Source organism: Amborella trichopoda, chromosome 3 (genome assembly GCF_054954075.1).
Source record: "Amborella trichopoda isolate Santa Cruz 75 chromosome 3, AtrichopodaSantaCruz75HAP2 v2.0, whole genome shotgun sequence".
NCBI lineage: Eukaryota > Viridiplantae > Streptophyta > Magnoliopsida > Amborellales > Amborellaceae > Amborella > Amborella trichopoda.
This window is the reverse complement of record NC_142338.1, coordinates 59,555,499-59,581,702: the sequence shown is the minus strand read 5'-3', so window position 1 is coordinate 59,581,702 and position 26,204 is coordinate 59,555,499. Positions and strand designations below refer to the sequence as shown.

The 26,204-nt window shown below is 38.5% G+C and overlaps 1 protein-coding gene across 16 annotated transcripts in view; it reads right to left on the bottom strand.

The window, feature by feature from the left end:
- Positions 1-26,204, bottom strand: part of LOC18421407 (ARM repeat superfamily protein) — a 54,125-nt gene that overhangs the window by 6,291 nt on the left and 21,630 nt on the right. For 4 of the 16 annotated variants that reach the window (XM_020663225.2, XM_020663297.2, XM_088861829.1 and 1 more), the window contains 18 exons: positions 22,655-22,718; positions 19,605-19,753; positions 19,397-19,524; positions 19,252-19,309; positions 18,920-19,017; positions 15,839-15,932; positions 15,643-15,708; positions 15,496-15,555; positions 12,627-12,713; positions 12,311-12,533; positions 8,423-8,466; positions 8,207-8,332; positions 7,989-8,120; positions 7,839-7,891; positions 7,682-7,730; positions 5,308-5,366; positions 4,136-4,275; positions 3,810-4,012 (listed from right to left, as the gene is read on the bottom strand). In XM_020663225.2, coding sequence (XP_020518884.1) covers positions 3,810-4,012; positions 4,136-4,275; positions 5,308-5,366; positions 7,682-7,730; positions 7,839-7,891; positions 7,989-8,120; positions 8,207-8,332; positions 8,423-8,466; positions 12,311-12,533; positions 12,627-12,713; positions 15,496-15,555; positions 15,643-15,708; positions 15,839-15,932; positions 18,920-19,017; positions 19,252-19,309; positions 19,397-19,524; positions 19,605-19,753; positions 22,655-22,718 — 1,833 coding nt within the window. Of the gene's footprint in view, positions 1-3,809; positions 4,013-4,135; positions 4,276-5,307; positions 5,367-7,681; positions 7,731-7,838; positions 7,892-7,988; positions 8,121-8,206; positions 8,333-8,422; positions 8,467-12,310; positions 12,534-12,626; positions 12,714-15,495; positions 15,556-15,642; positions 15,709-15,838; positions 15,933-18,919; positions 19,018-19,251; positions 19,310-19,396; positions 19,525-19,604; positions 19,754-22,654; positions 22,719-26,204 lie in introns of those variants that run through there. The other 12 variants (XM_020663263.2, XM_088861826.1, XM_088861830.1 and 9 more) reach the window with 9 other exon arrangements.

Genomic DNA, 26,204 nt, shown 5'->3' with positions numbered 1-26,204 from the left:
TTCCCCATGCATTTCCTAATAAAACTATGAAATACAAATCATGCATGATGTAGTGAGATTTAAGGATTGGCAAATGTAACCATAAAAAATATGGGAAGCTTCAAATTATGAAAAGAATCTGCAAAAAGTAAATGTGCAAGTAAGATAGAAAAAGAAAGCTAAGAGCCAATTTTGCATATGTTTACAAGAAATGTAAGCCTTCTTTGAGCAAAAAAAACATGTGTCTAGAAGACATCTTTCTCAGGAGAAATTGAATATCATTTTACAACAAAGAAACAATCAAATCCATTTTATCAGTGTATCAAAGTTTGCCTTGCAGCACCCAGGAAGCTGGGGGGGGTCTGGCCGCATGGCAAAGTTCATTTACGCGGTACAAATGGCTTTGGCAAAGTTTATATTGTCTTCTAACAAACTGAAGGTGCAAGTAATCCTTTCATTTGGAAAAGGTAGGAGTAATATTTTTCTGAAACTGTTAACTGTTCTATTGATAGAGAGCAGGGGGAGAACATGGATAGAGTAGATGCCACCCACATGTTGGGGGATCTAGTCCAAAAAATAGGCTTCCTAACGAGTGCTAGCCCTATACAAAAAATGGGACTACTCCATAAAGGATAGCACAATAAATATAAACAAAATTACAGGAAACTATAAAACAACTGCAAGTCCAAAAAATCAGGTGATGCTGTTGAGCGCTCCATCTTTAGCTAGGGTATCCACTTCGGTGTTGAATTCCCGCCAAGTATGCCTCCCTAAGACGACCATATCCTTGCAAATATGAGTGATATCGTCATAAATTGGAGCAAGTGACCAGGGGCAAGGAGAGGACCAGGAAGCCCAAGTGATGATGCTTTGAGCGTCTCCTTCGATGGTAAGAGGCTGACTCCAAATAGGGTCGAATAGTTTGAGTCCATCAAGAAGGGCTTGAGGCCTTCAAGAAGGGCCAGGGGACTAAGCAGACTGGGAGTCGGCATGGCCAATGTGGCAAGAAAAGGAAGCCAAAGTAAGACCATTGTGGTCCCTAAAAATGCCACCAACACCTGTTGGACCAGGATTGCCAAGAGAGCACCCATTGAAATTGAGTTTGGTCTGCCCCAGGGGGGTGGTAACCAATGGTGAGCTTGAGAGAGGAGCGGAAGGCAGGAGTGGAGCAGCTTTGCTAATTTCGGAGGAAGGTTGAGGAGAGGTAGCCCTTGAAACCTCTTGTGGTTGGTGGCCAAAACAATGACCGAGGATGTGATCTTGTTAAAGAGCACCGACATGGAACATTTGTCGCCTCTGAAGATTCTGGAATTTCTTTCGGTCCATATGACCCACACCGTGGCTGCTACTGAGACCTGCCACAGCATTCTACCGGCTTTAGGCCAGGGGCTAGCATGGGTCAGGCCGTAGAGGGCCGGGATGGAGGGCAGGGTGACCCATTGCCAGCAAAAGAGTTGGAGTAAGGCTCCCCAAAGTTCCTGGGATAAATGGTAGTGGAGGAAGAGATGGGGGTTGCTTTCTTCGGCAGCTAAGCACATGACGCGTCTATTGGGGATAGGAAGGCCTCTTTGTTGTAAGTGGTCGACCATCAAGGCCATTTCGGAAAGGGCGATCCAAATGAAAGCTTGGACATTTGGAGGGGCAATGGAGGACCAAGCCTGGGTGACAATTGACGTTGGGGGAGGGGGAAAGTAGGTGGCATGAGCAGTTTCTTATAGAAGGATGATACCGAAAAGGATCCTGAGGTGGAGGGGGTCCAAATGATTTGGTCCAAGCCACTAGGGGAAAGGTAGGTGGAGTGAAGAAGGGCAAAAAGGTTAATGTAATCAGTGGTTTCGGGATCGGAGAGAGGTCTTCTAAAAGAAGGGTTCCAAACTCTCAAGTTGCCCGTATCATCAGCCATTGAGAAGCATTGGTTTGAGGACAGAGAGATGGATTGATTGAAAACCTCGGCAGAAATAGCAAACACGGAGGAGAGAGGGTCGTGCTCTCTGAGGTCCCTAGAGGCTAGGAAATAGTCCTTGGGTGATCCGTTGATGAGAATGGAAAAGTGAGGTTGTGGGTAACATCCTTTCATTCATGTTCTCCAACGGTCGCCAAACCCCATCCGAGAAAGGGTCACATCCAAGATGCCCCAATCGACATGGTCATAGGCTTTTTCCCAGTCGATTTTGAAAAATAATGCCAAGTAGTTGTGCTAGGTGTCGGGAGAGGATGCATTCATGGGTCACAAGGACCCCGTCTAGGATCTGGTGGTCTTTGACGAAAGCCGCCTACGAGAGGGACATGACAGAGGGAAGGACCTCCTTGAGGCGGGAGGCTAAAAATTTTGAGAGAATCTTGTAGATGGAATTTAAGACTGATGCGGCGAAAATCTTTGAGCTCTTCGGCTCCTTCTATTTTGGGGATCAGAGTGATGAAAGTAGCATTCATAGCTTCATGAATGATACCTCTATTACAGAACTCTTCAAAAAAACAAAGGAAATCATTCTTGGATACCTCTATTATAGAACTCTTCAAAAAAACAAAGGAAATCATTCCTGAAGGTACTCCAGAAGGTCCTGAAAGAAGCCACCGGGAAACCATCCGGTCCCGGAGCACGATCTTGGCCCAGTTCCATGATGGTGAAGAGAATTTCCTCTTCTGAGAAGGGGCGTTCAAGCCAGCCCACCAGGTGGTGGACGAGTGAGAGGAAAGGGAGGTCGGCCATTCTGGGTATGGGGCCAGGACAGGCTGTGAAGAGGGCTTTGAAGAAGGAAACAATAGCTTCTTCCACATCTCGGGGTTGGTCGAACAGGTTGGTCGAACAGCCTATCATTGACCTTGATGTGTGTTATGGTATTGTCTCGGCGCTGTCAGTTTGCTATTCTGTTGAAGTAATATTAATCTTCTCTCTCTACAAAATCTATTAAAAAATAGTTCGGCCATCAAATTTTCGCATTGGACTCACTCCAGTGGTGATCCCCCCCTTCTTCATGGTACTGCTCCAAGGGTGGTCTACTTCTCCAACTTATCATCTTGTGCCACTTGTTCCACAATAATAACTTAGGTTTTTGTCTCCCTGACTCCACTTCTTGTTGACCTTGCATCCATTGCTCAATGGATCAGCTGCGTGAGGACTCTCCCTCCCTCATATCTTGGGCTTTTCAGTTTCTCCGCATCCTATAGCTCCAATTAATTGCAGAGTAATGGCCGTTACCACTGCTTTTAAAAAATGGATTGGTGGGATGGGTCACCCACCCACCGATACCGATCTAGATCCGAGATCCGGCAAAATCCAAAAATACAAAAACAGTGAAGGAAGGGATTTTAGGGTTAAAAAATGTAAAATAAATAACAAACAACAATTTAAAAGTAAACTCCCTCCCTCCCTTGCTACCTCCCTCCTCCCTTCGCCCCCCTCTCTCTCTCTCTCTACATGGCGCATGCATAACGTGCCACCTTATAGGCACCGAGGCAGGCCCGACTTTTAAAGCATTGCATTTTATATTAAAGAAACTATCACATAATGGCAACAACCCATAAATATATTGTAAGCTACAAAGGCAAGATGAAGCCAATTCACATATTCTAAATTATCCAGCTAAAGTGTAGCTGTTCTAGCTATCTTCAGTAACCTGCTCCGTTTTAAGGCAAACTAATGTTCTGTTTTAGCCACCATTGTGATCATCGTATCAAAATTGTTTAGTCTCTTAACTTTCTTATCACCTAAATTAACATAGAAAAAATGGAGAAGATGGAATTACTGTCTAATATAATGTTGGTCAGCATTTAATAGTATACGATCATGTACTTGTTGAGATCTAAGTCATCAGGAAAGCGTGATATACCTCTGGTCTTTCATCTGCCCCTAGCTTTTGGAGCATAGAGAACACCAGAAACAACAATCTATCACAATCAATTTTGTTCACCATCAAGGAATCCCTTTCCGGGAGTTCGTCAGTAGTGGTAATAGTTTGTCCACCGTTCCTCTGTTCACCAAGAGTTTCATGCTCTTTCTGAGCCAATTGTAACTCAACTATAGGTGGGCCACCTATATGTGAAACAGTACATCAGTACAAACATCAAAATCTGGATAAGTACAGAAATGATAGTAATTGCAAGGATAAATAGACATTTAATTGGGGAGGTTTTAGGCACACCAATAATGCCTAACCTGCTTCTCTGTCCTCAGTTGGCAAACAACTCAGGCCTCTAGCAATAAAATCAGTAGCAGTCCACAGCAAACTAATTGCCGTCAAGCTTATATTAATATCACTTTTTTGTGCACTGTATGCACCAGTAACTTCCATACAACTGCAGAAAATATTCAACCAATACATCAAGTACAAATACTTCATTGTAGATCAAACAAGTCCCACATATCTAGCACAATGATTTAAAGAAATTGCTGCATCAACTGCAAGTATGATGCTTGAAATAAAAACAAGTAAACAGCCAACATGTAAAAATATAATGATTTTTGGTTCAAAGAGTAGAGAAACCATCTTAACTTCTGTTGGCTCCTCTTGAAGCAAATCTCTCACCAAAATAAGGAATCAGTTGATCTTAGAGAAAAAGGAGCCAATGGTTTAGTGACACCTCCAGGAACGAAAAGAAGACATTATAAAACTCAGGGATTCATGTGCCAGAATAAAGAAGTGACTTGATTATTTAAATCCATTCTAGAGATTTGTGATATGATTACTCAGAAACAAGAAAACACACAACCACTGGTAGCAATCAGAAGAACTTGGCTCCCAAAATACTTCAAAATTAATGTAGTTGCCAATATTTACTCAAATTCATGTGGTCAACTAATTTATATTTCATTAAATCAACTAATTAAGTTTTTGAAACAAGAAAATGTTATCAGAAACTGTAGCCACACATGATGGATTTATATTTTCACTTTACAAAAGAAGCTTCCGACCTTCTTGTACAATGGTTATCACAAGAACCTCACTTTGTTCAGTCAACATGAAAATCACTTCACAAAGAAGACGTAGCACAGAGCATTTCTACTAAATGCATTGCAAGTGAACTTATATGAGACCAATTTCAATCTTTCCTCAGTTGACATCCATAAATGGTGAAGGTTTGTAATTTCATATGCATATAACTATAATACTGCAATTGTGACCAAGCAGGCTGTGGAATACACAAACACACATTAAGCAAGATATTTAAAGACATAGGAGAATCTTTCATGTAAAGGCATTGGATGGTTGCTGCTGAACTCCCTTCCCGACACTCGTGAGTACGTACACAGCAGTGCAATACATACTATAGCAATAACACGATGAGGCTTGTAAATGAAATATACTAGGAAGATACAGGAAATCTTACATGTCAAGGCAATCTGTGGGCATTGTTGAGAGCCCATCATTCATAACCACTCGTACACTCTGCAAGGATAAAATAAATGTTAAAGGGTTTGTGAGCTCTTGTGCCTGCCAGGTAGGAAAATAATTTATTCACAGCACATTTTTCTTGAACGCCTCGATTTTTGTCCACAAGCAAGTAATTCTCTGAAGAAACTTGCTTGTACAAGAGTAGACATCAGATTTGCTTTAAATTGTAACAGTTAGCCTTAGCATTCCTAGAAAGTTTTTTTGTTTTTTATTTGGGAAGCATTCCTAGAAAGTTAACAATAGGAAACCACTAAGAGAAATTTGAGGCATATAGCAGGTGCCATCTGGAATGAATCATCACATTTTTAATCAATCTTCTGTGGGTGATCAAGGAAGAAGGGTGCCACAACATGACATCTAGAGTTCCATTCCTATCAAGGTCCCAAGTTAAAAATAAGAAGACAAAAAAGCCATTTGCACACTTTCTTGTATCAAATGGCAAGATGCCCAAACGATCTTTTTTCTACCACAGGGCTTCTGACTTTAGGCTGCTTTTCAGCATGAAAAAGAAGTTTGTTTTTAGATCAAGTGCAAAAAAGAGTCAAAAGCAGAGATTGATACGCCAGCAGAAATTTTTGGCTTAGATCATCCATGAATAGTTTCTATACATTACAAAAATTAAAAATTTCAGTTGCATTAACCTCTTCAGACAATGCTTTCCAGAGATTGTCAATACAAGCACCTTACAGCTACAAGTCAAATAACTATGCACCACCCTGATGATGCAATAAGCCTTAGGGAATCACCTTAGACTGTTAGACATGCCTGAAGCATCTAGACTCCAGCCTCTTGCCTGCATCCGTGTATACGCTCACCCACATAAGCATCCAACACTTAAACGCTCCTATGTATGCAAGGGGCACATGCCCACATGTAGACAGAGCACAAACAACCACACATTCTACCAAGCAAAAGCCCACAAAATGCATGCATGCATGCATAGACCCCTATGCACACTAATGTGCCAACGTGCACTCACCAACATATGCACCGCCACCTATCATCTGTGCATATGCACCTCTAAAAACCCAAACAGACAAGAGCCTAGTATACATATATGTGTGTGTAAACACAAAAACATATGAGCACGCACATGCATGCACAAACTCCAAAAGAAGGATGTTGCATATCCTAAGGAAATTTACTTGCAATGATTTCTTGCATAGTATGGCTATTTTAATTGGAACTAGTTATATCTTCAGACAACTGAAAATCAGAACTCTCTACACAGACCAATGAAAAATGACAACTCTCTAAAATGCTGTCTTGTTGTCAGATCATTTGGTTTGGGAACATAGAAACATATTGGAAGTACTCAGCGTTATGCTAATTCAAGGGCAGTAGATCACCAATTTTTTTTTCTCTTTTTAACAGAGAACGTAACTATCAATTTTTTGATGTTCAAAAAACTAAATTTGTCCATGGAAAAATGCAGTGAGAAAAGCAATACTGACACAAGGTACGCACATAATGGAACTCGATAGTACGCATATATACACAAGAAATGAGACATGCATTATCCACTGAATGCAGCCGTAAACATGTTTAGGGTACTGAGAGACAGCATATAATACCCCTTACATGGAGATGATTTTACATAGCTTGAAGGCCATGGCCTTCTTGAGTAGCCCTGCATAGTATTGGGCTCATGGATCACAGATGCAGGAATAACGAACCCCAGAACTGCCACAATTGCAACATATTTACTGGAAGCAATGTGACAACAGAACATTTGGAAGTTGTATGGATTATAAATAATTCTCCGGGATTCGTATCTAAAGCGTTTATTTTGGGGGGTATAGAAGTTATATGGCTAGTTTGATGGACTACACCTAAATGTATATGTCTCTCCACCAACGTGAGATCAGAGGTCGCCTTTTTTTATATGGGCAGGCCAGAGGTAACAAACCTTTTTGAGTAAGTGGCGCTGAGAAGCAGTACTTACTCCTACTTATAGCTGAGGAGGACAAAGCTTCTTTTTACTGATTCAAGTAGGCTAGAAAGATATACAATATTCTTTTGATCAGATACTTTGTCTATTCATTACATAACCTTAAAGATACAAGATTGGTTTCAATAGTGTGTGAACTCTTAAAAACATACCTAATTTTGCATCAATTTGCATCGAATAAATTATCAATGATATCACACTCCAGTCGAAGTATTAAACAGAATTTAAAAGTTCATCCTAATATTGGTATATAGATAAGTTTATGTAGAATAGCACAAGCAATACATTCAGAACCAAAAAAAAAAAAACAAAAGCAAAAAGGTTTTATGATCCCACATTGCAGAGCAAATAGAATTACCTGGAACCCTAACGGAATAAGATCCTTTTCTGAAGCATCTACTACAGACCTGCCAATAAGAACATAAATAATTATGAACAGAAGAATAACGAAGCAAAATACCTTAAAAGTTAGTGCACAAGGATGAAATGAATAAAATAAATACTAGTTCACAAACCTCAAAATTTCAAGGATGCCTGGCCAACTACAGTACAACTTTTCTCCATGCCTCTAAATATCAAGATCCCAAACAGATTATCAATATATCTTCCTCAATAAAATATTACAGCTAATATAAATTTCATGGGTCATAAATTTATTGAATTACCTCTAAAACATGCAACAATATCCTTAAAGCTCCAGCACGGACATCAAGTATTTGACTAGACATGTACAGAACCTTTAGGGGTGATATCACATCCCATTCGAATGTTCTCAACTCTGTATCAATTGTCACTGTCTGAACAAATGAACTAATATAAGAATTTTAGATCCCCTGGCTCTTAATTCTGACTAAGCATATTAACAAATCAAAGAAGTTTTTACTTTGTCTAGCTGCTGTCTTGATAAATCACCACTTTGGAATCTCTCAGAACCCAAGACAACGCAAATTGATTGATCTAGGGCATCAAGTGCAATACTCTGTACATGTGATTTGGCAACATCTGCAAGCTGCACAACAATAAAATGAATCTGCCGGTGTAAGTTTTTAAGAAATGTACTGATTTGAAAAAATCCACAATGAAATCTCAAAATCATCACCTCAAGAAGATGGCCAACAATATGATCCCACAAGGGCTCCACTCCTGTTAATATACGGTACCCAAATCTGAGCATGTGATTTAAGAAAAAAGCAAAAGCACGCTTAAGAAATAAAAGAAATACACATCTAGAGATAAATGATTAAGATGTACAGCATAGTTGTAAGAGGTATTGAAGTTCCATATGTTGATAAATTGAAAATTATAAGATCCATAAACTATAAAGCATGAAAGAATTGGAGAAGAATGGGAAATCCAGTCAGCACAGATATACAGATAACACACACAAAAAACTTAGAGCATAAGAATACCTAAAAGCAAACACTTCATATCATTGTCTTAAAACTCAGGCAGTTGATTCAGGAATAACCCGAGTCAACTTGGCTCGGACCCTGGTGAGTCCCACACAAATACTACAAGACTCACCCGAGTCTCACACTTTTGGGCCTTCCATAATTTCTTGTTTTGCCACAGACCCCACCATATCTCAATGCCTGACTCAGACTCGAGACCACAGCGAGTCCCAACATGATTCTGGGTTTTAAATGCTAGTTCATTTTAGCGGTGTTTTCCATATCAACAGTAGGAATTGTCACAGATTCTCAAATCATAAGTTGGTATCTAAGCATTAAGGTTCTACTATCAACTCAGATCTGGAACAGACAGAAATAGAGAAGGTTCCACATGCCATTAGGAAATGGAAGTAGTAACACACTTATACTCGGTAATTGAGTACCTATAAAACCAGGATACAAGTTACACGCTGAAGTACATGTATCAAAAGAATACCACAAGAACATAATTACAGGGTCCCAAATTCCCGATGTTTCTGCATCTCATGTACTCAGAAGCATGAGAGAGAATAATTTTTCTGATATATAAAATTCAAATACCTTGTATGTTATCAGTTAAATTTGTGAACATGAATTTGTCAAGCAATCGCATGCAATGTGTGTATTGGGGGAGACGTAGGCACCTAGGCAGCACAAGGTCCAGGGTGTGATTTCAAGCTACGACCACCCCTTGGGCCAGGCAGGTCCAGGCCACACAAAGGCCTGAGGGACAGGCCCAATCAATTTTTAGGCCTGACCTGGACCAGCCATGGTGCAGCCCATAGGCAACCTTATTACAATATGCAGTATAACATTTTATATGTATGGAATGTAGACCGTATATTGTACACAGATCATAGTTTATACAATAATATAATTCAAATACATATTAGAGTATAGAATAGTAAAAAAAATTATACATACATAAAATATACATATATACACACATAAAATAAGACAAATAAAAACTACCTACCTATCTAATCAAGAACCTCCAAATTATGAATCCCAAGTTCCCAAACCCTCAGGGAGATGGGTTTTTATTTTTGGGTTTTTCTTACAAGTAAGAGAGAGAGAGAGAGAGACAGAGAGCCGGGGGGAGGGAATTGACAAACTCCAGCATGATTTTCTTTGGAAAGGATCTCAAATATTCCATAAGTTTCACCCTATAAATTGGGATCTAATATGAATCCCCTAGCAGCCGGTTAGACTCAGAATCAGATGCACCAAAGAAGCTAACAAGGCAATGCTGCGCAAATGGCTGTGGGGGTTTGGTGATTCCTAAAAACACTTGCGCAAGCAAGTTCATGGATGAAGATATGAATCAAACCAAAGAGGATGGATGGTCAATGAAACACCAAACATCAGAAAACCATAACATGCTCAAGGAGGCATAAACTCCATCAGAATTCGTACTTTGATAAGGTCAGATTTTGGATGGGAATGGCCTTCACATCAACCTCTGGCTAGACCTATGACTGGCAGAGTGTAGCCTGAGGACAGCTTCGATAACAGCCAACTAAAACATTCAAAATCTATACGTGTATAAGTGCAGCGATGGCAAACTGGCAAGGAATCCCCAATTCCAGAAAAATTTCAAAAGAAGAAGAAAGGAGATTACCATAACAACCTGCCTAACAACTTTCAGCATGCTTTCATATCATTGAATGGCTCAGACATGATAATCTGGAGCCCTACCAGAAAAGGCCTTTTCAAGGATCAACTATTGAAATGAAATGGTGGGGGGTTGGTAACTTGTAAGATGTGGACCAAAAAGCCCCACCAAAGTTTCAAAGATTCAGATGATTGGTGGTTTTTAGCTTTGGAAAATTGTTTCATGCAGGCTGGACCGCATTTCTACATATGCGATCCAGAAAGTGTAAAGCATCCATCTTAAAGATGGATGCAAGAAGGTGTTCTATCTAAAAACAATGGATACCAACCATCCAAATGTTTTCGTATTAGAATTGTTATTTCTAATTTTAAAAATTTATTTATTGTTTCACATTCATGATCTCCATGTAAGAGATTACATGTCCTTAAAAATTAAGTCTTAAAATCCATCTCAAAAATAGATTTGTTAAGAGGCCTGCATTTCTACATATGCGGGCTTGGCCACATAGAAACCGGATCCTTTAGCTTTAAAAAAAATTCTTACTATAAACTATCTGAAAAATTGTGAACTGCCTATCCCCAAAAGACACATGATTTGCAGAAATGAAGAAATGATGTATTATCAGTTTAATCATTGCCAAGTCGCATATATGGTATATGGAGTCACATCCTAAGCATGTTCCAGTTCAGATGGTGACCTGTTTCAGCAGTGGTTCTCCCCCTCACCCAACCCCAGGCCTACAACTGCAGTTTTGCTCTTTAGCCATGTTATGGAACTTACAATTGGAAAGGGAAATAAGGGGACATTCCAGAGCAAGTGTTTCAATATAAACAACATTATAGACAAGATCAGAATCCTCATGACTTAATACATTTTATTTAAAAAGGATTTTGGGGGTTTCATACACGCAGACCTTCATACGCAACTGCAAACCATTGCACTGCTGCCAAATAGAAAGCAAAGTCACCCAAACAAATTGATTCCACCACCCCCAAACAGCATTGAACTTAAGTTTGATGGGAGTTCTCGCAGATTTCATCATAATCATGAGGGAGATAGTATACTCACCTTTTCTGGCCCTGCAGGAGTACGTGATGCCAACAAGGCAGAAGCTCATCCTTTGCTTGCAGGAATTAAACTATATGACCCTGAATGGGGCAACCTCATGGTCGAAGGAGATTCAACTAATTCCATGATCAGTGAGAAGGACCCTAGTCATGTCCCTTGGTGGCTACATTACCTTTCTATGGAGATTCAAGAAATCGCTCCAATGCGAATATCTCTTTCCAACACTCATGGGAGAGTCAAATGATTTAATGGACTCACAGAATAAGGAGAGCATAAGATCAAATATAGTTATCTCCCCTACCCTTTGATTTAGATTTTGAATCTAGTATTTTTTGTCCATAACCATCACATATACATCAATTCTGTATATCAGGTTCGGTACAACGGTGCTCTCAGCACACATCAAAGATTGGGGTTGAAAAAGTCCAAAGATGACCACCCACTGCGACTGAGGTGTCATTTAATAATGGTTTTCTAATCTGAAACCCGAAGCAATAAATGTCATTATATTGGCACTTTGGCACACAAGAACAAAAAGGATCTCTTCGGGTTAAGTGTGAACTATGACAATGTCAGAGAAGTGGGTGGGGCTGCGAATAGGAACAATATGGATATCTAGACATATATGTGACTTTAAACCTGCTTCCATAACTAGAAGAACATGTTCTGTAACTTCTTTTGTTGAAATTGTACCTAATTTATGACAATTGAAAACCATACATGCATATATTTCTAGACATCAGCAATACCATTGAACTAAATTATAAGCTCTATTAACTCTCAATGCAAACAAAACTATTGGAACAAGATATGAATTGAAAATCACGAGTTTTAATCCTAGATATCACATTTAGGACTTAAAATAATTACATACTATGCAGATTATTGTTAAGTATAGCCAACATTCTTTCCACTGAAAATGTGATACATCCAATTTGCTGACTAGATCCAGGAGGCAAGTAGCCCCCTGAGTTTGAACCTGGGCTTTGTCCAAAACTGCTTAAGCTTCCTCTCATGCACTGATTTGATAGCATTCGTAATGCAGAAAGAAGAGACTTAACCGCAAATGTGTCCATAATCGCTGAACTCTCAAACAGCTGCCCAAAATAAATGAGGAAATCATTCGAACATCCAAAAAAAAAGCGGTCCGCATTAAATAAAGGAATAAAACAAACTACATTTTAGCTCACCTTAGAATTTAAAGAAGAAAGGATGTTGAAGTCACTATATTGACCAGACATTTCTCTTGTAAGCCTTGGAACAGTAGCAGAGACTTCCTAGATGAAAATAAAGAAAAATGAAAGCACATTTAAGACCAATTATGTAATGGAAACAATCTAGACAATAAAATTTGCACATAAGATGTGTTAAGGACTGTATTCTCATGAGGAGAAATCAACCATGAAAAATGATAATAGTACAAGAACTGAAATTAGGAGGAAGAGGATAAGATCTGAATACATCAAACTCAACAAAGGATAGTTGAGTTCAAATGAAAAGCAACTTATTAAGTACAATGGCAGCTAATGCACGTTATTACTTCAATCTTGGAAGAACACTTCCACAGATAAAAAATCAGAAGAAACAATGAATGGGCGTGGTTTCTATAAGGTTTGCAACCTTAAACAATCCAATTAAGGCGCACCTCTAAATTGTATCATAATATGTAATTTTGGTGTAATGAATTCTTAGTATTATCTGAAAGTCTATGTTAATATGTAATCATAAATTTTGAAACTAAAAAAAAGGTTAAAATCAAATAGATCTATAAACATATGAAAATCTTGAAAATGGACAGTCTAGATAATGTGTTGTAAGATGCACTATTTCTGGGACTTAAATTTTTATTTTTTTTTCATATTCATTCATCTCGATGTCGAGATGATCAATTAGAGGGTTTTTCAACATTAAAACAACATTTTCCGATAGATTTTTGAGGTACATCTTTACTTCTACATTTTAAGGTTACAACCTTCTATAAACTTTTTCCTATATTAATTAGTGGCATCACAAATATCTATCAGAAAGAAACAAAGCAAGAGTAACACTCTCCATAGACAGATGATGATTACCATCAATCTTTATGAAATAGCATGCCCACTTGATCAGAAGTCAAGTTTCCGTTCACTGTGATTTTAAAGGAGGTAAGTTCTGTAAATGTATGGTTGCAATAAGAAAGGATTTATTTTTATTTTATTTTTTTGGGGGTTAACAAAAGGAGTATTCATCATGTGACTCACTCCTCAATTGCAATACGCAAAAAATTTATCTGTCATGCAATTAGCTCCTAGATCCAAAACGCCGGAGAGATTACCAGTGGATGGGACATAAACATTAGAGCCTACGGAGGGTCACCACTATAGAAGAAGTAATTTGTTATATAGCATCAAATGTAGGTAGAGTAGGCAGTGCATTGCATTCAACAACTGGACCGATGTACATATTTCTTCATCTCATTTGTGTGGTGTTACTATAAGGGTGGGATTGCGTTTCTTCCCGAACTGTTTCAGTAAACAAGAAGTGTATCTTAACAGGGTGCCTCCCTTCATGCTAAACTAGCAGCATATCAACTTCTGCAAGGCACAGTTTCCATCTGTAAACAGTATAAACTATGAATGAAGAGCAAGGAGGGCTGCACCTTAACTCTAGAGAACAGAAAATGACCAATCAGCCCTATATGCCAAACCTGCAACTCTACTTCAAGAACAACAAAGATTTTGGGAAATGAAGATAAGCGAATTTTATGTACATTCCAAAGTATGGAGGAACCCATATATTTTTCTTGCTTTTAAGACGTTAACTTGATCTTTGAACCACGTATTGATCAACTAATATCAGTATGTGATATTATGCATGTAGGTCCTACGGCCCCAGTGTACTACCACTGGTTACGAAGTACTCAAAAATGACCTTTCCATAAAAGAACATAACACAAATTGAATGATCAAACTAGCTTTTTGATCAAACAGAGTAAGAAAAAATTATTACAAGGTGGGCTCTGCACCATGTTTGTGCAGTCCCTTCAATAAACGCCACCCATGTAGAAACACATGAGGAGGGCGGCCAGACCAGTTCTCAAAAGATAACACTACTGAAGCCACAGAACCATAAAACAATCATCAATGTGCTTTAGCATCTCTTTTGTCATGGTGAGAAAACTGACCTGCACAGTGTCTTGAGACTCAGGCTTAGACTCGGCGGAGTTAGGAAGTTTTTCCCGAGTCAGTAGTCCATCATGTATGTATTGGTTATATATAATATGTGAAGTTTGACATTGAATACGTTCAAATTGCTTGTTGGGTACAATGTGTGCCTATTGCTCGTCATGTAGGGGGTTTCAATCTCCTTGAGAACACCGCCTAATGTTTTTTCTGTACTTAGCCCGTTTTCATTTTACAAGTTAGGAAAGACAGCTCAAAAAACTCAAGGTTAGGGATCGAGCTCGAGATCTCTCTGACTAAGGCACGCAAGGTACACCATTTTGGGTTTTATGTAAATATGTTGGAGATTATAGATACAAATTAAATTTTCGCCTTTATTTTTTTATTTATTTAACTTGGCTTGGACTGGTGCGAGTTACTCAGACTTACCCGAGGAACTTGCCTAGGCCAATGGCCGAATACCTTGGCCTAGCCGAGTCCCAAAACATTGCACCTGCAATAGAATGCCCCTTTTCAACATGAAAGTTTAAACTTGGAATTTTCCACAATGCATAGGCTCGAGTTCATTGAGTGTCCTATGCTGGAGTTGGTCCCCACACTGTTTGTTTTTAGGACAAGTTCACAAGCATACAACAATTTTTTTTTCTTTTTTCCTTTATTTCTTGATGGTACATGCAAGTCTAATTCTATTCAACCACTTTAGATTTTCATTCATGCATGTGGAGATCGAGCAAAAGACAATGTGCAATATCTCACAGTTTCGAATAACTTCAAAATGAACTTTTTTTTTTTTTGAGACTTCAACAGGAAATGAGCACATTAATAAGTTCAAAGAACAAAGTGCCTAGTCTATGGTAAAAACAGTATGTAGTTTCACTCTCAAAATATTTATAGGAACCTGTGTGGTAGCATGTGGAGAATGGATTACACGATCTAAAGCTGCCAGAGTCTCCAGTACCTGCAAAGCATAGGAGAATGGGTATCAAAGATGAGAAACACAATGTGCAATCTGTTTATAAGATTATGGACATGAGGATTTGCATACCAACACCCAGGATGAGCCTAATACATTGTGTAACCGGTGTGCTATATTGAAAAGAGTCCTCAATGCCTACAATGTCAAAGCAGCCAAGTCAGAGGATATAAGTTGAACCACAGATACTAGGTTTAGAAGAAACAGGGTCAAGACATTTCACATGGCAGAAAAGATAAAGAATGAAGAGAAGAAATTAAACATGTACCTGAACATTCTTCGGAGTGAGGACAATGTTATCCCTCTGTTCGACTACATGTTCAGGACGTTTTGATCCAGGAGACAGCATAACACTAGTAACACTTCAAGTAATAAGCCATTGTCTCACCATACATACAAGATGGATTACCACAATCATTACTATAAAGGCAGCACAATGGATGATAACTTCAAGGTATGAAGCACCAAAAAATATAGCAAGACATGGAAAACAAGATATTCAGAATATGTCGAATTGGAAAGTGGCAATTACAATTAAAACATGCTTTCACATGCATTTGTGGAAAGAACTAGTACACTTGATAATTTTCTTTTTGAAAGTGTTAACCTTAGTACACTTGATAATTAAACCTTCTCCTAATAGAACCTCCTCCTACTGACAAATGGATTTATGAATCTAATTATATCATTTTTCTAGGGATATTTATTTAGATGAGGTAAAATTATAGCATCGGTCATCAGCAAAACTGTTTGTCAAATTCTCATTGGCTCTGCTAGAAAGCATTCCAATGGATTTCTTAGATGCTGTACCACGTTATCGGGCATTATTCAAAATCCTAGAGCCCGAGCCAGCCTCAGTAAATGGATAGGGTCACCCAGCAAGTCAAGCACATAATTTTCATAAATATTGGACTTTTTTATAGTTTACTAATTTAATTCTATGTATCTAGAACCATACCCTTATTCCGACCATAAGCCTCCATATCATTTCTCAACACTTCCATCCATGTATTTTTCGGCCTGTCCCTTGCCCTTTCAGAACCTTCTACTTGAATCAAATCACCCCTCCTAACTGGTGATATGTTAAACCTACACTGCACATGGCCAGCCCACCTAAGTCAACTTTCCCTCATCTTATCACCCATTGGAGCCACCTCTAAGTTTGCTCATATGTATTCATTCCGAATTCTATCCTTTCTTGTCTTGCCACTCATCCATCTCAGCTACACCCATCCTACGGATATGTTGTTTCTTGACCGCTCAACATTCCATCCCATAAAGCATGGCTGTCTTACAGCCGTTCTATAAACTTTCCCTTCAGTTTCATTAGTGTGCGATGATCACATAGAACTCCAGATGCACATCTCCACATGGCCCACCCAACTCTACTTCTATAAGCAACTTCTTCCTCAATATCTCTATTCTCTTGGATTATCGACCCAAGACATTGAAAATAATCTTTTTTAGGTATTTCTTGGCCATCAATCTTAACTATTTGCAATTTTCTACTTCTATCACTGCTAAACTTGCATTTCATATTTTGTCCTAGTCTGGCTAATTTTAAACCTTTAGATTCTAGAGCTTCCCTCCAAAGTTCTAACTTTGCGTTGATGCCGCCTCTAGTCTCATCATTGCGAACAACATACACCACGATACCTCATCCTGTAGATGTTCAGTTAACTCGTCCATAACCAAAACAAAGAAATATGGCATTGTTGACCCCTGATGTAGGCCTACTGTCACAGAAAAATTCACTTGCTTCTCCACTAGCTGTCCTCACACTAGTTAGCGCTCCCTTTTACATATCTCTCGCCACACAATATATCCTCTAGAGACTCCTTATCTTTCCCAACACCCACCAAATTAACTCTTGAGGGATCTTATGGTATGTTTTTCTACATCAATAAGGACCACGTGGAGATCTCTTCCCTTCTCCCTAAACTTCTCAATCAATTGCCTAAGTAGGAAAATAGCCTCAATCGTTGACCTCCTGACATAAAAACAAATTGTTTTTTTGATACACTCGTTTTATGTCTTAGTCCTTGCTCAATCACTCTCTCTCACAGTTTCATAATGTGGCTCATAGGTTTAACCCCTCGATAATTCGAACAGTTTTGTATGTCTCTTTTGTTCTTGTAAATAAATATGAAAGTACTTTTTCTTGGCATTTTCTTTGTTATCATCATCTTGTTGAATAGCTTGGTCAGCCATAATATGTCAATCTCTCCCACGACAGAGATTTAAGAAGTATAAATTCAAACAAAAACACAAATACTTGTAATTCAATTCAAAATATAAACTCCCATATGCATTCAACTCTGAAACATCATCTAAAAGTTCATCATTCAACATAGAAGTCAAGATTCCAGGATAAAAATAATACACATATTCTTACCCAATGAGAAATAAAATAAACATTTTATATGCTGGGGCACAAAAGCAACTTATAAATCATAGTCTTTCTTACGGTGATATTACCAAGAATCGTTCGACCGGGACTGATTGTCCAGGTTGAACAAATCATGATCAACTGGGATTCGACCAACAAGTCCAGGTTGCAAGTCACGGTCCCTTAAGTTGTCTTACATTTAGGCTTTTATGGTAGGAACAAAAGAACTCAAACGAAATTGGTTGTGGTTGGTTGAGAACTTAAATAAGAGGAGGAGCAGGTGATACATGACTAAACTGGGCCTCTAGAGACTACGAACTCTGACCCAAGATTCACTGCACGGCGCTTTGATGACCAAAATTTGGGGCAAATGACAATCAGCAGTTTCTGATGTGGTCTACACATATGCTCATTAAACTTTCTGTATTCTTATAAAACAATGACAACAGTTTTAAGTCTAAATTTATGTGATTTATGTAAAATCTCAAATATGGATCTCGATCTATAATGGCTAATTAAAGGCAAGACTGTCAAATTCCCAAACCACGTCCAGAAGTTTTATGGATAGGACATGTATGTGAAACTTTCAAACGGCTTTCGAGCACAGACACTCTTGACAAAAAAAAACAGGATTCTTACCGTGATTGTGACAACCCGAACTCCTTAAGATACATTTACCCCCACCCCTCAGGAAGGTTTTTGGCATCACTAGTAAAAGTTACGTATATTTCTTTTAAAATGAAGAAATTAGATAAAAGTATTCAACGTATGGGAGTAATATACAATTTTCAATCCAATAGGGTACAGTGCTAAGTATAGATTATAATAGTTCACCTAAACAAAATGTATGAGACAGCTATTCAGATATGCAAAGGAAATTAGAAATTCAGGCCTTCAAAGTAGCAGGCATCAGAGAACCAAATATAGGATTCACTAGGGATTTAAACAAAATCCACCAACCTTTTCTTGTCCTGTTCACCAGGAGTACTGATAGTGAATTTGCAGAGGGATGCAAGAAAACAATTCAAAGGATCTACAGCACGGAGTACTCCACATGCCTGTAAAGCCAGAAACATAAAATATGCTTTTTGCTGAGTGAGCAACATATTCTTGAGAAGTGTAAGTACAAAAATAAAAAATGTTGAGTTTTAATCATCCACAGGATTATCTCAGAAGGAGAAATAAAAGAAATAGAAATCGAAGGATAATTTTCAAGAAATAAAGAAAAGTAAGAACCAAAATAAGGGGAGGAACATACTCAGGCTCATACTTCAGAAGTATGACCATCTTACCTGTGTAAAGGCTTGATAACCTTTTAGTATCTCCAATACAATAGCCTCTCCTTGAGACCTTCCATGTAATTATGCATCAAGATTAAGGACGTCCCTTAAGAAACAAACGTGAGCGTACTTATTTTTACGCATATTCACATCATACCTTGTCAGAATCAATGATAGAGCATTCAGGATGGTCATCCACAAAGAATCAACCATTGACAAGCACAGCACTGCAGTGTTTCCTATGCATTTCCCCCGTGGATCGCTCTCACATCTTGGTGATTCGAGCTATGTGTGCCAACAAACCATTATTAGCAAAGAGACACTCACCGTTCACCACTCAAAAGGGAAATACCAAAACATCTCACCTCACCAATGTCCACTGCTTCATCTGTCAGAGTAGCCACAGTAAACACAACCCCAAGAAGCCCTTCAACTGCCAATGTTATTCCATGTGCTTCACTAGCAACCACTACAGCTGCATTAGGTGCATCAGTCTCCAAGCTCCATTCAACTCCTGTAGAAATCATACATAAGAAACATTGAGATAGATACGAAAGAAACCAACGTAAAGCACCAATTGTCAACATCCAATCTTGCAACGAGTATACTCTTATTCAATGAAATTGACAACACAAAGGCGCATCAACCGTATGTATAGAGCAAATGCCTGGAAACAATGAATATAATATTCCATAGAGGGATCCCAGCACTACATACATAGAGAGAGAGGGCCTAGGATAAAACTTTTGTGAACCAAGAGACATAAGGAACAGCTCTAAGCCCTTCGGTCCAGATTGAACCACCAAATGACTATCGGTCACCAATAGGGGCTGGGGTAGTTTTATCACCTTTTTTTTGGCATATCATTTTTTATTTATATGCACCTAGGTCAAGCACACCCCAAATTTTACCCAAAGGATTTCCAAAAGAATAAACATAAAAATGAAACAATGTGCATACACATTGGTCGTCTGGATCATGGAGATTGAATATAGGCTGTAGGCCATCGAGCATATACTCTTTCATAGAAAGAAGAGGAGCTCACAAACATATTTCTCTTGTATGAATTGTGGGGGGGGGGGGGGAGAGAGAGAGAGGGTGTTGGGGGGGGGGGCGGTGGGGTGGCATTCTACAAAACACTAGAGTGTTTTCCCTACAATATCATATAGTGAGCCTTCCATTCTTGATCAAACGGTTGAGAGAGTGTATGAGTATTTTAATTTATTTATTTATTTTGAACGGATTAGACTGGGCATCTAGACTTCCAATAAGGGTGCACCTGTTAAAAATATATTTAAAATATTTCTAATAAAATAAAATGACCAGGAAAAACCATGATCTGAAAGAGTATTTTGTTCGATTTAGTCTACTACAAACATTTTTTTTATATTGTTAACAAGGGCACCCTTGTTGGAAGTGTGGACACCCAAAACTTCAACTTGATTGGATTTTTGAAAAAAATAAAATTCAAAGAGTAGCCACACTCTCAACCATTCGATCAAAATGGGGCAATTGATATAGATAGCGCTCCAACGTAGGAAAGATGCTATAGTGTCTGTAAGTTATTCCTCAATATATTTGTTTGTCAGTTCATGTGTGCACGTGCGCATGTGTGATTGAAAACACACCTAAGTATCCACCTTGCGCAACTCACACGGGCTCTGTAGCAATCCGAGCCCAGACATGAGAGCCGAAGGGTATCATGTGCAATACTCGCTGAGTAGTATACATTTTTAGAAATAAAAGGGAGCAAAGAAATCCACCCCCTTTTTACGTTGTTTTTTAATTTCAAGCCCAAAATCTAACCGGTTTGAGCCAAATTTGAAACCCTAGTTAGATTTTTCTGCATGATCTATTAGATACAATAGAATTGAGAAAAAATCAGAGATGATAGATTTTTAGATTGAAATTGGGCCAAGTTTTTGCCCAATTTTGAAGAATTGTGATTTCTTCACAATCGATGGTCGATCTTTGACAACACTTTTGATCCCTAAGCTTCTTTTTGTGCTCTTGAACCTACAAAAATATTTTTTTCCCAAAATAAATAACATAAAAATAAAAAATAAAACTCTAAAGGATTAGGATTTGAGGCATTAGAAATTAAGATGTACTATTCATCCAATTTTTTTAGAAGCTCGGATCTCCTAGATCCCAATTCAAAACCCCAAAATTGATTTGGAGTTTTGATTTGGGTTATGAGGAAGCTTTGACAAGGATCGTAGGCATTGATACACACCGTGACCGAGCACAAAGATTGGGTGATCGGCCTCAAAACTTTAGGTAATTTTCATTTTTTTCAATCCAAATTTATAGCATTTGAAATTTAATTTTTTTACTAAATCAACTATAACAGATCCATAATTAATTTTGTCAATATACTTTGCTATTGCTTTACAACTTTTTATGATATTTCTATTTTTAAAATTCTCTCTTATTTCTCCCATATTTCAGATTTTTCCAATTGTTTTCCAGGCCAATAATATCAAGTCCTCATTTCATGGAACCTCCAGATTCTGAAGATATCAATTTTTTCAGATTCCATGGTTGACAGACCTTTTCTATTGTATATGTCTATAAACTACTATTATTCATGCTACAAAGGTATCCAGTTGAAAACAAATGCTAAAATATTTTGATTACATTGACCAATACCACAACAGAATGGTTATCCAATCTAACTTGGAAATACGGTATAAAAAATGTAAAGACTATCCAATAGTGTAGATTCTTTTTTATAGTCTAATTATCTCATAGTTAAATTTAGGGACAAGATATAATGCATAAACCTCCAATATTTATTCCTTCTGCAAACTCCTCAGAAATCCTAATTAGCAATCATGGTAAGTTTAGTGAAAGTACCAGTCATCAAAAATTCAAGAGGAAGAGTTTATTCCAATAAAGTAATCATAATGCATGCATGGCACCTTGCAGCAATCCTGATATCATTGTGCAATACAGCGCATCATAGCAACGCAACTATAGTGAAGTGTTAATCCCATAGCTTTGTGACCAGGGCTTGAGACATCTTGAGGTAGCATGGGCGAACCCAAAGACGACCAATAACTAAATATTAAATATGAAGGCAATTGGATTGCTTTCAGGAATTGTGACAGCTGATTTGGAATTTATTCTCTGCTATTGTGCTGTAGGGTGTGTGGAAGGGGACAAGTAATAGGCTTTCATGGAGGATGTGGTGGATGAAATGATTGTTGATAGGATCAAAGGCCCTGAAGAAATTGTTGAAGTATGAATTCTGCACCCTTAGCTCTCATTAGAATGTCAAGACATAAATAATGCAGTCCAATAGTACTTTGAATAGACTTATCATAATCAAGAACCAAATCTTATAAGCTAATTATCTAAACATCTTTCCTAGTTTTCTTGTCTCAAACTGATGAGGATACGCGGTACATACCTTTTGCTTTACTGCTAAACATTCCTGCAACAGCTGCAAGGCTCTCTTCACTTGAATCTGGGACCTAGAATGGCAATGAATGGTTACATTGAATAAGTACAAAGTCATGCGTTCACCATATCAAGAACCTGCCCAGAACAATAGCTAATTTGTTGTTGACCAGCAAGTCGTAATTTTGGGGATAATACAGTCTACAATCACAGAAGCCAAAGGAGAGACGAGCATTATACAGAAACAAAGGGTTCCTTGAGACCAATCTGTCGTGAACAGAATGAATTCCCCAGATTCGTCACAAGTACACTAAGGGCGTGTTTGATAGTACTTCCTAGAAGCAGGAACTTACCTGTTACTCTAGCTCTTTTGTGTTTGATAAAAATTGGTAAGTTTAAAATGGAAAGTTACTATTACTGTAGAATTTCCCCTCTCAAACTTTTCCAACTAAATCTACATAACTTGAAAATGGAAGATTTGAGGGGAAGTTCATCCCGATGAAAAGGCCATCCCACCCGCGTGAAAAAGCCCCTTTCAGAGAAAAACCTAGCCATAGCCGCTTCCTCTCGACAACCCTAATCGCTTCCTCTCCCCAACCGCCATAGCCGCCGGCTTTCTCAGCTCTCTCTCTGACAAAGCTCTCTTTGTCTTCTCTGTCTCTCTCTTAAGAAGAACGCATCAGTCTCTGTGTCTGTCTCTCGCTCTCTCATATGTAGCAGAAGAGGAGGAAAGAAGCAGGTGCCCCTCCCAAGTACTCTCTCTCTCTCTCTCTCTCTCTCTCTCTCTCTAGAGATTCAACTACAATGGTTTCTATTCCCTCTTATTGATTGTGGGCTTCATTCTAGAGAGAGAAGAAAAAAGATTATAGAGAGAGATGATATGTTGGATCTAGTTTTGATTTGTATGGTAACAACTGCTATCATTTGGCTCTTCTTCAAGTTTGCTAAGGCAGATGGCACCTTACTGCTTCTTTTTTCCCAAATTTTTTTCTATTTCCTTTTTATTGTATATATAATTTTTTTAAAACTTTTTCTGTTTCTGAATCCTCTGAGAGTGCAAGATATTCTAGGCATTTTTCAGATATTTGGGATTTCCAAGTCTTCTGTATAAATAAGAGATTTTTCGTTGGCTAATTCATTTGAACTGAATTTATTTTTCTTGAAAATAGTGATTTTATATGGTTGAAAACATGGGTTTTCATTGAGGTCATTTGCAGGGGATTTCACACTACTAGCAAAAGGAGTAGCTAAGTGCGAGGAAGTTGAAGATAAGGTGGGTTTTTTTCTCTTTTTCCATTTCTCTGATTTTAGAGAGAGAGAGAGAGAGAGAGAGAGAGAGAGAGAGAGAGAGAGAGAGATGGGTCAGTTTTTAATATTTGGATTTTCTTCCATTGATTAGGTTGTCTGGATTACAAGCGCATGTGGTGGTATCGGTGAGTAAAAGAGAAATTTGTTATCAGTTGTGTGAGTGTGCTGTTATGATCGGGATTTTACCTTTAAATTTCTTGAGTCTCTAAAATTAAACCCCCAATAGACTGTGCATAAAAATTTGCTATGTCTAATTCATACGATTTGACTGTAATTGTGTTGCTCAATATATATATATATATATATGATTATTATTTCTTACAATAATTTATTCCTATGTACAAATTTATGGATTACTTATTTTTATGCTTCATATGATCTTTTTTCATCAAAAACCCTGGGACCCACAAATATAAGACCCCTCTATAACCGAAAATGGCTTCATCCAGGAAATTATGGGCCTTTAGTTCAATAGAGAAATGCTAAAATTAGAATTTTGATTATAATGTTGTAAAGTTGGGATGGCATTGGTTTATATGATTATTATTAGGTGTTCTTGACTACAGAAACCAGGAACTTCTTAACTTCTCAGGGAGGTTATCAAACACAGAAACCAGGAACTTCTTAACTTCCCAGGGAGGTTATCAAACACAGAAACCAGGAACTTCTTAAGTAACTTCTAATTTACAGTTCTTCAGGAACTTCCAATTTACAGTTCATGAACTTGCTTCCAGTTATCAAACAGGCCCTAAGAATATAAACTAGGACTTTTGTTTGCTAAGAATGGACTACATTTGAAGTCTAGAACAGGCTTCACTTGATCAACATAAAGAAAGACAAGCTGTACGAGGAAGACATCATGCAGAAAAAAAAATTTGGCCAATTCTCATGAATGAAATGGCAACTCCAGATAACTGAGCAGATGACAACAACAATCGAGCTTGCTAGCATGAGAAGTACTAGGTGGTCTGAGATCATACCAAACAAAAAGCAATTGATTTTTAAGGTGGAAGAAAATGCAAAAGGGATCATTCAGAGAGCCCTGAGTCAACATGCAAAGATTATTGAAAACAATGTACAGATAGATATAAGTATCTAGACTACTTTTAGGAAAACTAGGAACTGATTTCCAATATGAACCACTCTCAAACTTCCAATGGGGTGGAGAGCAAGAAACAATCATGCAGACAGCACATTATATTTTCTTTAAATTCTAATGTAAATCCAATGTACTCTAACTTTATTACTAAGCCTGAGTTCTAATGTATCAAAAAAAAATTATTCTTTACCCATTAAAAATAAACCAATTTCCTCGAATTCAAAAGTGTGTATAGTCAGAGTACCCATCTTGTAAACAGAAAGCATAGGAGAGCTTTCAAAAAATAGAGTCGTCAGAAAAAAAACTATATGTCAAGGCACAAACAATAAACCTTGCAAAGTATTTCTCGTATTGCATTTGGCATCGCCCACAACAAGGCGGACGACATGCCCGCAACTGCCCCCCTGCTGTCTCAGCCACCCTGGCTCACCAGCTCCTCAGGCGCACCTCTCCTCCACTCTTCAGTAATGAAATTACTAACTTGGAACATCTGAGGGCTCGGCCACCCTCACAAATGGAAGGCAATTCGTGACTTCTGTCAAAAATACCTTCCCCCGACCATTGCCATCATCGAAACCAAACTCCCTACACCTTCCCTCCGCCAAATCCGTCAGGTCTAGGGCATGAGGCCTTGTCAATGGATTGCTCTTGAGGCCCAAGGGGCTTCGAGAGGCATCTAGGTGATTTGGGACCCGTCCCTTCACTCCCTCTCCTCTTCTCATGCGTCCACCTTCTCAGTCACAGTGGCTCTCACTAGAACTTCTGACGGGTTGCCCTGGAAATTCAATGCTATTTATGGTCCAAACTCACATAGCAATAGGGGCCAATGATGGGAGGAACTTAATGGGGTAGCTGCTCTAGCTCCATCAACATGGTGCTTAGGTGGTGATTTTAATGTCACCAGGGGGTCCTTTGATCGTAACTCTAACCCCTGGGTCTCTCAAAGTATGCTAGACTTCTCTAATTTCATCTTCAGAAACAACCTCAATGACCTCCCCCTCCAAGGAGCTGACTTTACTTTTTCAAATCACTCCCCTAACCCCTCTCTCTCCAAGATTGACCATTTTGTCATCGATCCCGATTGGGATGCTACTTTCCCTGACTCCCATGCCCTTGCTCTCCCCAAACCCACCTCCGACCACCGACCCATCCT